The sequence below is a fragment of the Rhodnius prolixus genome, unplaced genomic scaffold (genome assembly GCF_049639745.1).
Source record: "Rhodnius prolixus isolate KJV_2025 unplaced genomic scaffold, Rpr scaffold_15, whole genome shotgun sequence".
In the NCBI taxonomy this organism is placed as follows: domain Eukaryota; kingdom Metazoa; phylum Arthropoda; class Insecta; order Hemiptera; family Reduviidae; genus Rhodnius; species Rhodnius prolixus.
The window spans coordinates 1,563,262-1,574,007 of NW_027411605.1; the positions used below are offsets into that span (position 1 = coordinate 1,563,262).

The 10,746-nt window shown below is 36.1% G+C and overlaps 1 protein-coding gene across 1 annotated transcript; it reads left to right on the plus strand.

The window, feature by feature from the left end:
• The first annotated feature begins 832 nt into the window (after positions 1-832).
• Positions 833-1,939, plus strand: LOC141454956 (uncharacterized). The gene has a single exon (XM_074129679.1). The coding sequence runs from the start codon at positions 1,097-1,099 to the stop codon at positions 1,937-1,939; it is 843 nt and encodes a 280-aa protein (XP_073985780.1). The 5' UTR covers positions 833-1,096.
• Positions 1,940-10,746: the final 8,807 nt, after the last annotated feature.

Below are 10,746 nucleotides of genomic sequence, written 5' to 3' on the forward strand. Positions count from 1 at the left end.
CTCTAACATTCTATTTCAAAGCCAGGCGTACATTGTACACATTAGGTCGGCTTATTTTGGATGTAGAGGTTCAAAAATGAAATGAAAATAGGAAATCTCCAGTAGTTTAGCTTGAATTTTCTTATTTTCTGTCTCTAACATTCTATTTCAAAGCCAGGCGTACATTGTACACATTAGGTCGGCTTATTTTGGATATAGAAGTTCAAAAATGAAATGAAAATAGGAAATCTCCAGTTGTTTAGCTTGAATTTCCTTATTTTCTGTCTCTAACATTCTATTTCAAAGCCAGGCGTACATTGTACACATTAGGTCGGCTTATTTTGGATGTAGAGGTTCAAAAATGAAATGAAAATAGGAATTCTCCAGTAGTTTAGCTTGAATTTCCTTATTTTCTGTCTCTAACATTCTATTTCAAAGCCAGGCGTACATTGTACACATTAGGTCGGCTTATTTTGGATATAGAAGTTCAAAAATGAAATGAAAATAGGAAATCTCCAGTTGTTTAGCTTGAATTTCCTTATTTTCTGTCTCTAACATTCTATTTCAAAGCCAGGCGTACATTGTACACATTAGGTCGGCTTATTTTGGATGTAGAGGTTCAAAAATGAAATGAAAATAGGAATTCTCCACTAGTTTAGCTTGAATTTCCTTATTTTCCGTCTCTAACATTCTATTTCAAAGCCAGGCGTACATTGTACACATTAGGACGGCTTGTTTTGGATGTAGAGGTTCAAAAATGAAATGAAAATAGGAATTCTCCAGTAGTTTAGCTTGAATTTCCTTATTTTCTGTCTCTATCATTCTATTTCAAAGCCAGGCGTACATTTGTAGTGACAAATGATCGATATGTAATGACGGGTCGATATGGATATAGCAACGTGCAAAAAAAAAGGTTATAGAGTAACCTAGCTGGGGTGAGCAATATAAGTTTTATTTGTATTATTATTACAAAAATATAGTGTTCTATCGAGCTGTGTGTTATTTCCTTGTTTGTTTCATCACATTACAAAATTGGTAACCTCCGACGTGATTGAAATTAAGTTACTATTTTAATATTTGAGCGGGTGGGTAACTAAATAAAATTAATTAATCAATCATGAGCGAGGAAGAAAAAGTGACAAGTGAAAAAGTTAGTGCGGCTATACCAGCTGCAGAAGAAGCCGTTACGGTAGCTGCCTATACTACAAACAAGATACCCCCATTCTGGAAGCCTGACCCGGAACTGTGGTTTAGTTCATTAGAGACATTATTTGCTCGAAATAAAATTACTAACAGTGCTACTAAATTCCAAATAGTAGTTACAAATTTGGAATTTGATGTAATGCAACAAGCGGCTGATATAGTGAAACATCCTCCAGATAATCCTTATGAAAGTTTGAAAGGGAGACTTATCAGTACATATTCTGAATCAGAAAATAAACGGATTACACAGCTGTTGGAAGGTAAACACTTAGGGGAAGAAAAACCATCCCAGTTATTAAGGCAAGTGCAACAATTGGCAGGTGACACGGTGGCCAAAGATATGGTCAAAATGCTGTGGATAAGGTCATTACCGGTAAATATGCAAGCTATATTACAATCTACCGGCTTTACAGACCCTGCTAGATTAGCTGATATTGCAGATAAAATTCATGAGGTTGTCCCCATTGAAATTTCTTCAGTTTCTAGTCTTAGTCAGACAGCCTCCACATCTAATACAAGTACAGAGCTTATTACAGAAGTGCGACGATTGGCTAATGAAGTTGCAGAGTTAAAGCTTCAGACGCAGCGCGATAAACCTCAAGTAAGAAGAAACAGAAGTCGATCAAGACCAAGGAAGAAAACTCCATCTGACCCCAACTGGCTCTGCTATTACCATTACCGCTTTAGGCATCACGCAAAAAAATGTGAAGCCCCATGCGCGTGGAATCAAACTCAAAAACCAGAACAGGGAAACTGAAGGAGGTATCAGAGATGGCGTTATCGGATACCTCCAGGGGCCAACGCCGCCTGTTTGTTTCAGATAAGGTAAGTGGACGCTCTTTTCTTGTAGACACAGGGGCAGCAGTTTCCGTCCTACCTCCAGGCAAGAATATAAAAAAATCGCCCAAAGATTTTTGCTTATTTGCCGCAAATGGAGCGCGAATCAACGTATATGGCGAAAAGACTTTATCACTAGACCTGGGATTGCGCCGCCTCTTTAATTGGACGTTCGTAATCGCAGATATACCAAAGGCAATCATTGGTGCCGATTTTATGTACCATTTCAATTTATTAGTTGATCTTAACAGTAAAAAGCTAATAGATAAAAAAACAGGGCTTACAACTTGCGGAAAAATTGGCAATTTTAAAACACAGTGCGTAATTTCTCCAATTTCAGGTACTGGTCGATATGAAACAATTTTAAAAGAATTCCCTAGTATAACTCGCCCATCGCCAATAAAAACTCCTATCAGTCATCGGGTTTATCATTACATTGAGACTGTTGGACGCCCTGTGTGTGCAAAAGCACGAAGACTACCACCGGGTAAATATGAAAAGGTTAAAGAGGAGTTTCGTCAAATGATAGAAGAGGGAATATGTAGGCCTTCAAAGAGTCAATGGTCTAGTCCATTACACGTAGTAGACAAAAAAGACGGTAAGCTTCGCCCTTGCGGGGATTACCGGATGTTAAATGCGCAGACTGTTCCAGATCGCTATAGCGTTCCAAACTTAGCAAACTTCAGCATCGGACTCCATGGTAAAAAATTGTTTTCTAAGATTGATCTAATCCGGGCCTACTATCAAATTCCGGTGGCGGAAGAGGATATCCCAAAAACGGCTATTATTACGCCTTTTGGGTTGTTTGAATTTGTCAGGATGTGCTTCGGGTTGAGAAACGCTGCTCAAACCTTCCAGAGGTTTATGGACGCAATTTTTAGAGACGTTCCATTTTGCTTTGTGTATTTGGACGACATCCTGGTTGCATCCACTGATAGTGAAGAACACGAGCGACATCTCCGTGAAGTTTTTCAGAGGTTAGAGACAAATGGGATAGTCATAAACCCTAGTAAAAGCATATTCGGCCAACAGGAGATTGAATTTTTAGGTTACCATGTCACACCAGAAGGCATTTCGCCAATTGCCAGCAAGATTTCGGCCATAAAGGATTTCCCCCTCCCGAAAGATGTCAAGGAGTTACGACGATTCTTGGGGATGCTTAATTTTTATCGTAAATGCATACCGCATGCGGCTGCTCTTCAAGCCCCATTAAACCGTTTTCTGTGTGGTACTAAGAAAAATGATAGGACCGCCATTCAGTGGAATCCAGAGGCAGAAGAAGCTTTTGCAGCCTGTAAAGAGGGCATCTGTAAGGCAACAAGGCTTGGTCATCCAAAATCTGATGCAGCGATATCTTTAGTATGTGATGCGTCGGACACTTGCGTAGGAGCTGTTCTACAGCAGTGGAACAACGACAAGTGGGTACCACTTGGGTTTTTCTCGAAGGCACTTGCTAGTTCGCAACGTAGCTATTGCGCATATGATAAAGAGTTACTAGCAGTATATCTTGCAGTCCGACATTTCCGACCTCTCGTGGAAGGACGTGAATTTAGTATACTTACTGACCATAGGCCTTTGACTCATGCATTTAAACAAAAGCCTGATTCAACGACTCCCATGCGGATACGCCAGTTGAATTATATCAGCCAGTTCAGTACCGACATCAAATATGTAAGGGGAGAAGAAAATAGCGTCGCAGACGCCCTATCCAGAGTAGAAGAGATAAGTCTTCAAGACGATTACAAGCCACTAGCAGAAGCTCAAGCGGTAGACTCTGAGGTTTCAGCGATGTTACAGCAACCTAATCTCCAGTTTAAGTACTTCGCAGTTCCTGGTACGGATGAACGCCTCCTGTGTGAAACCAGTACAGAGCAAGCTCGACCATATTTACCCCCTAGTTTCCTCGAAGCTGCCTTCCGACTTATCCATGGGCTTAGCCATCCTGGTGTCAAGGCTACCAAACGTTTAATGTCACAAAAGTATTTTTGGCCAGGCATGCAGAAAGATGTTGGATTGTGGGCTAAATGTTGTATCCCATGCCAGAAATCTAAAGTCCATAGACACACCGTAACGGCGCCAGGCGCGTTTCCCCTAGCTGATCGCTTCGAACATGTCCATATGGACATAGTCGGTCCTCTACCACCATCAAAGGGTAAAAGGTACATAGTTACTATGATTGACCGTTTCAGTAGATGGCCTGAAGCAGTACCAATAGAAGAGGCAACCGCCGAAGTAGTTAGCAGGACTCTATATGAATGTTGGATCTCTCGTTTTGGGGTACCAGCGAATGTGACGACAGATAAAGGACGTCAATTTGAGTCCGATCTATTCCGCGGACTGACTAAGATCTTAGGAATTCACCGCATAAGGACTACGCCTTACCACCCGCAGGCAAATGGATGCGTAGAAAGATGGCATCGTTCACTGAAGAGTGCCATTATTGCTCACATGGATACTGCTGGATGGGTTGACATACTGCCTACCGTGCTCTTCGGATTAAGATCAACTATAAGAGAAGAGTCTGGTTTTAGTGCAGCAGAGGCTGTTTACGGACGAGCATTAAAGTTGCCAGGTGAATTCATTGAACCCTCCACCAAGCAGGAGAATCCGATAGAATTCCTACGTAATTTGCAAACATCTTTAAGAAACTTAAGCCCAGCACGATTCCGAGTAAGCAATAGGCCTATCTTCAAGCCTGGGGGTCTGGGTACCTGTACACACGCTTTCTTAAGGGACGACACAGTGAGAAGACCCCTAGTTCCGCCGTATACAGGTCCTTATCCTGTATTGAACAGGGACCAGAAAACATGCCGGCTTTGACTGGAAGGTCGAGAGATCGTTGTTTCCTTGGACCGAGTGAAACCAGCCTATATGCTGGCAGATGACGACGAGCAGGCGACCAGTCCAACAAAGACTGGTGTGAGCCACGAAGAGCAGCAGATACCTGCGCATGCTGCATCCCAAGTAGTGGAGGATCAAGATGTACATTCTAGCAAAGATAGAGAGGCACCCCATTATCGCACCCGTTCAGGACGTGTAGTGCGGCCAAATGTTCGTTTCCTCGACGCCGTCATTAGGGGGGAGTGTTGTAGTGACAAATGATCGATATGTAATGACGGGTCGATATGGATATAGCAACGTGCAAAAAAAAAGGTTATAGAGTAACCTAGCTGGGGTGAGCAATATAAGTTTTATTTGTATTATTATTACAAAAATATAGTGTTCTATCGAGCTGTGTGTTATTTCCTTGTTTGTTTCATCACATTACAAAACATTGTACACATTAGGTCGGCTTATTTTGGATGTAGAGGTTCAAAAATGAAATGAAAATAGGAAATCTCCAGTAGTTTAGCTTGAATTTCCTTATTTTCTGTCTCTAACATTCTCTTTCAAAGCCAGGCGTACATTGTACACATTAGGTCGGCTTATTTTGGATGTAGAGGTTCAAAAATGAAATGAAAATAGGAAATCTCCAGTAGTTTAGGTTGAATTTCCTTATTTTCTGTCTCTAACATTCTATTTCAAAGCCAGGCGTACATTGTATACATTAGGTCGGCTTATTTTGGATGTACAGGTTCAGAAATATAATGAAAATAGGAAATCTCCAGTAGTTTAGCTTGAATTATCTTATTTTCTGTCTCTAACATTCTATTTTAAAGCTAGGGTTATTTTGTACATATTAGGTCGACTAGTTTTGGATGTAGAGGTTCAGAAATATAATGAAAATAAGAAATCTCCAGTAGTTTAGCTTGAATTTCCTTATTTTCGGTCTCTATCATTCTATTTCAAAGCCAGGCGTACATTGTACACATTAGGTCGGCTTATTTTGGATATAGAAGTTCAAAAATGAAATGAAAATAGGAAATCTCCAGTAGTTTAGCTTGAATTTCCTTATTTTCTGTCTCTATCATTCTATTTCAAAGCCAGGCGTACATTGTACACATTAGGTCGGCTTATTTTGGATGTAGAGGTTCAAAAATGAAATGAAAATAGGAATTCTCCAGTAGTTTAGCTTGAATTTCCTTATTTTCTGTCTCTAACATTCTATTTCAAAGCCAGGCGTACATTGTACACATTAGGTCGGCTTGTTTTGGATGTAGAGGTTCAGAAGTAAAATGAAAATAGGAAATCTCCACTAGTTTAGCATGAATTTTCTTATTTTCTGTCTCTATCATTCTATTTCAAAGCCAGGCGTACATTGTACACATTAGGTCGGCTTATTTTGGATGTAGAGGTTCAAAAATAAAATGAAAATAGGAATTCTCCAGTAGTATAGCTTGAATTTCCTTATTTTCTGTCTCTATCATTCTATTTCAAAGCCAGGGTTATATTGTACATATTAGGTCGATTAGTTTTGGATGTACAGGTTCAAAAATGAAATGAAAATAGGAAATCTCCAGTAGTTTAGCTTGAATTTCTTTATTTTCGGTCTCTAACATTCTATTTCAAAGCCAGGCGTACATTGTACACATTAGGTCGGCTTGTTTTGGATGTAGAGGTTCAAAAATGAAATGAAAATAGGAATTCTCTAGTAGTTTACCTTGAATTTCCTTATTTTCTGTCTCTATCATTCTATTTCAAAGCCAGGGTTATATTGTACACACTAGGTCGACTAGTTTTGGATGTACAGGTTCAGAAATATAATGAAAATAAGAAATCTCCAGTAGTTTAGCTTGAATTTCCTTATTTTCTGTCTCTACCATTCCATTTCAAAGCCAGGCGTACATAGTACACATTAGGTCGACTAGTTTTGGATGTAGAGGTTCAGAAGTAAAATGAAAATAGGAAATCTCCACTAGTTTAGCATGAATTTCCTTATTTTTGGTTTCTATCATTCTATTTCAAAGCCAGGGTTATATTGTACCCATTAGGTCGGCTTGTTTTGGAAGTAGAGTTTCAGTAAATAAACCTACAATAAGAAATCTCCAGTATTTTAGCTTCAATTTCCATATTTCCTGTTTCTAACATTGTATTTTAAAGCCAGGCTTACATTGTACACATTAGGTCAGCTTGTTTTGGATGTAGAGGTTCAAAAATGAAATGAAAATAGGAAATCTCCAGTATTTTAGCTTCAATTTCCTTATTTCCTGTTTCTAACATTGTATTTTAAAGCCATGCTTACATTGTACACATTAGGTCGGCTTGTTTTGGATGTAGAGGTTCAAAAATGAAATGAAAATAGGAAATCTCCAATAGTTTAGCTTGAATTTCCTTATTTTCTGTCTCTAACATTCTATTTCAAAACCAGGCGTACATTGTACACATTAGGTCGGCTTGTTTTGGATATAGAAGTTCAAAAATGAAATGAAAATAGGAAATCTCCAGTAGTTTAGCTTGAATTTCCTTATTTTCTGTCTCTAACATTCTATTTCAAAGCCAGGCGTACATTGTACACAATAGGTCGGCATGTTTTGGATATAGAGGTTCAAAAATGAAATGAAAATAGGAAATCTCCAGTAGTTTATCTTGAATTTCCTTATTTTCTGTCTCTACCATTCCATTTCAAAGCCAGGCGTACATAGTACACATTAGGTCGACTAGTTTTGGATGTAGAGGTTCAGAAGTAAAATGAAAATAGGAAATCTCCTCTAGTTTAGCTTGAATTTCCTTATTTTTGGTTTCTATCATTCTATTTTAAAGTCAGGGTTATATTGTACACATTAGGTCGGCTTGTTTTGGAAGTAGAGTTTCAGTAAATAAACCTACAATATGAAATCTCCAGTATTTTAGCTTCAATTTCCTTTTTACCTGTTTCTATGATTCTAATTTGAAGCCAGGCATAGGTTGTACACAATAGGTCGGCTTCTTGTCGATGTAGAGTCTTAGAAATAAAAGTAAAATTGGAAATCTCCAATAGTTTTACTTGAATTTCTTGTTTACCTGTTTCTAAGTTTCTAATTTAAAGCCAGGCATATATTGTACATATTAGGCCGCCTAGTTTTTGATATAGAGGATCAGAAATAAAACTAAAATTGGAAATGTCCTGTAGTTTATCTTTAATTTTTTTTATTTTCTGTCTTTAACATTCTTTTTCTAGGCCAGTCTTACATTGTACACATTTGGTCGACTAGATTTGGTAGTTGTGGTTCAGAAAAAAGGCAATAATTGGATATCTTGATTGGGTTAGGTTGGCTTCAAATTCTTTTTTTCTGTTTCTAATACTCTATTTTAAGGCGGAGCATGCATTATAATCGTAATTGCAGCTTGTTTTTTCTGTATAGGTTCTGAAAAAAGGGAGAAATGCAAAATATTTATAGGTTTTGTTGGAATATCCTTATTCTATGTTTTCATCTTGGTACTTGTAAGCCAGGCGTACATTATACACAGTAGATCGTCTATTTTTGGTAATCGAAGTACAGTAAAAAAATGAAAATTGGGAAATCTTCATTAGTTTAGCTTGACATTCCCTATTTAATTTTCTAATACTCTATTGCAATTAAATTATAAATTAAACGTCAACTAATTTTCTTCTACTATAACTACTTCAAGACAGTCTAGTATTATTTCTTTAAGAATAAGTTCCTTGAAAATTGTCCGTACTGTGCAACCTTTCTTTCTACTTCAACATTCTTTGTAACGCTTCTTGTTACTTCCACTTATAATCAGTAATAGTTAAGGTCAGTTATAAATGTTATCTTATATTAGGGAGTTTATGTACGCTTTTCATCGATCTTGTGAGTAACACTATTTAGTTACTTTTTAGTGTTCTTTCAGCCTTATAATCTTTATAAAAATGATATTCTTACCAACTTGATAATACAAACTTGATTATTAGACATAGATTTAAACTTTGCCTATTTTTGTTTTTATCAAGATTATTTTAATCAAGATTGGTAACCTAGAATAATCTTAGGACACTTTATGAAGTCCTTTTGATTAATATGACTTCTGCGATTTGTAGTTATTGTTAGGAATGACCTTTTTTTTTTTATAATTTAATGAATTATTTTTGAGATTTTTGTGAAATGCCCTACAGTACTTTCATTTTGTTGCAGGATAACATTTCCAGCTGGAAATTCTGAGGCAGCAAGTTTCGTGCGTGACAGTAACGCGAATGAAGCTGAAATCTCTACATCAAACTAATTATTAATTAATCTACCTCAGATTAATGAAATTCCCTGCTACCTACCGGCGGCTGTTGAAACTAAATCTATCTTATTAGTTCTTGCAGTCTCCGTTAGGTAGCTCGAGCATTCATTTTTGGAACCCCTTTATTAATTTTAAATTAAAAACATGTAGGTAGGTTTTAATTCTAAGAAGTTACAAGGTTATGATCAGATAATCTTTTTTGAAAGTATTGTTTAAAATTATTAACACTAATCTCTTTTTACATTAAATATAAACTCAGTTAGACCTGGTTTATTTTTTGTTTTGTTTGAGATGTTCTTGTGAGTGTCAAGTTTCCTATTTATTCCAGGATGAGAAAACAGTTTCTATTATGTTCAGAGATGCTTACGAAAATTGCCAGATGTTGTTTTTAACAAGCTAGTTGATTTCTTTAAAAACTGTGTATTCTTTCTATTCGGTCATGATAAGATATTTAAATCTATTTAGCACTTGATCTTTGATAATTTATTAAATCATAATTTTTAAAAATAGTGTTTCACGGATTAATTGAATCTGTAGAATGTTTTAACACACATAAGTTATCCATAATTTTATCGTGGAGTTTAATTTCTTAGAAAGAAAACCATATAAGAAGTTCTTAGAACCAGACAAATTTTCTTTAAAAAATCCATTCTTTCAAAACATTTTTTGATCAATTATGGTTTGTTTGTTTGTCCTGTTGCACGTTAATTAGAAATCTTTTAGTAGTCGTGAAGCCTTTGAAAAGCTTTTTTCTAATTGAATCATGGTTATCAGTGACAATGTAATACTTTTCTACCCAGGACATTGACAATTTAAAATGCCATAGAAGGCTGATTGGGTGAGTAAATTTTGTTTTTGGAAATAAGTGTTTGCAAGACTCCTTTAAGGTAAAGTACCTCTTAAAACAAAAATATTTTTCTGCTTAATTTAGTGAGAATTTAGAAAATAAATAAAGTTATAATTTGGACACGTTATTGAAAGTCATTTTGTACCAAACAACAGACAACTGAACAAAGTTTACCAAAAAACAAGAAATAAAATAAAAATCGTGAATAGTATTCTTTATTGTTAAAGGATTTCCATATTATAATATTTACACATTAGTTATTAAATAATGCTACTTGTTTATTAATATTTATAATCATTTCTTTTAATTTATTAAAACAATTCCTAGCGGAATTGAACTTATAATTCAGTGTTATCTGCTTACATAAAATACAGTACCCCCTCATATAAAATACAATTTTTAAACATTATCTCTACAACAAAAATTCACAAGGCTTAAATTCATATCAGATTGCATTAATTTTATTTCAATATTTTCCAAAAAATATTTTATAACTCATTAACATTTTAAATACATTAACAGGTGATATCTTGTAACCAGTATGTAACCTCCTTTCATCAGTAAGCAAGTGTAGTGTGGAAACGTATTTGTCGAACACACTAACCAATATATATTCATCAAAATATCTTGTCTTATTACTCAAAGTATTACAGTACATTTAGTTGAAAGTACTACAAAGTAAGAACTGTAAGTTTGATTATATTGTAACAGCTTGTTGAAATAAGCTCAGTGGCAGAAACTGCAGTCAGGAGCTTTCTATCTGTATCCAATACCTAGTAATGCTCAGCTTT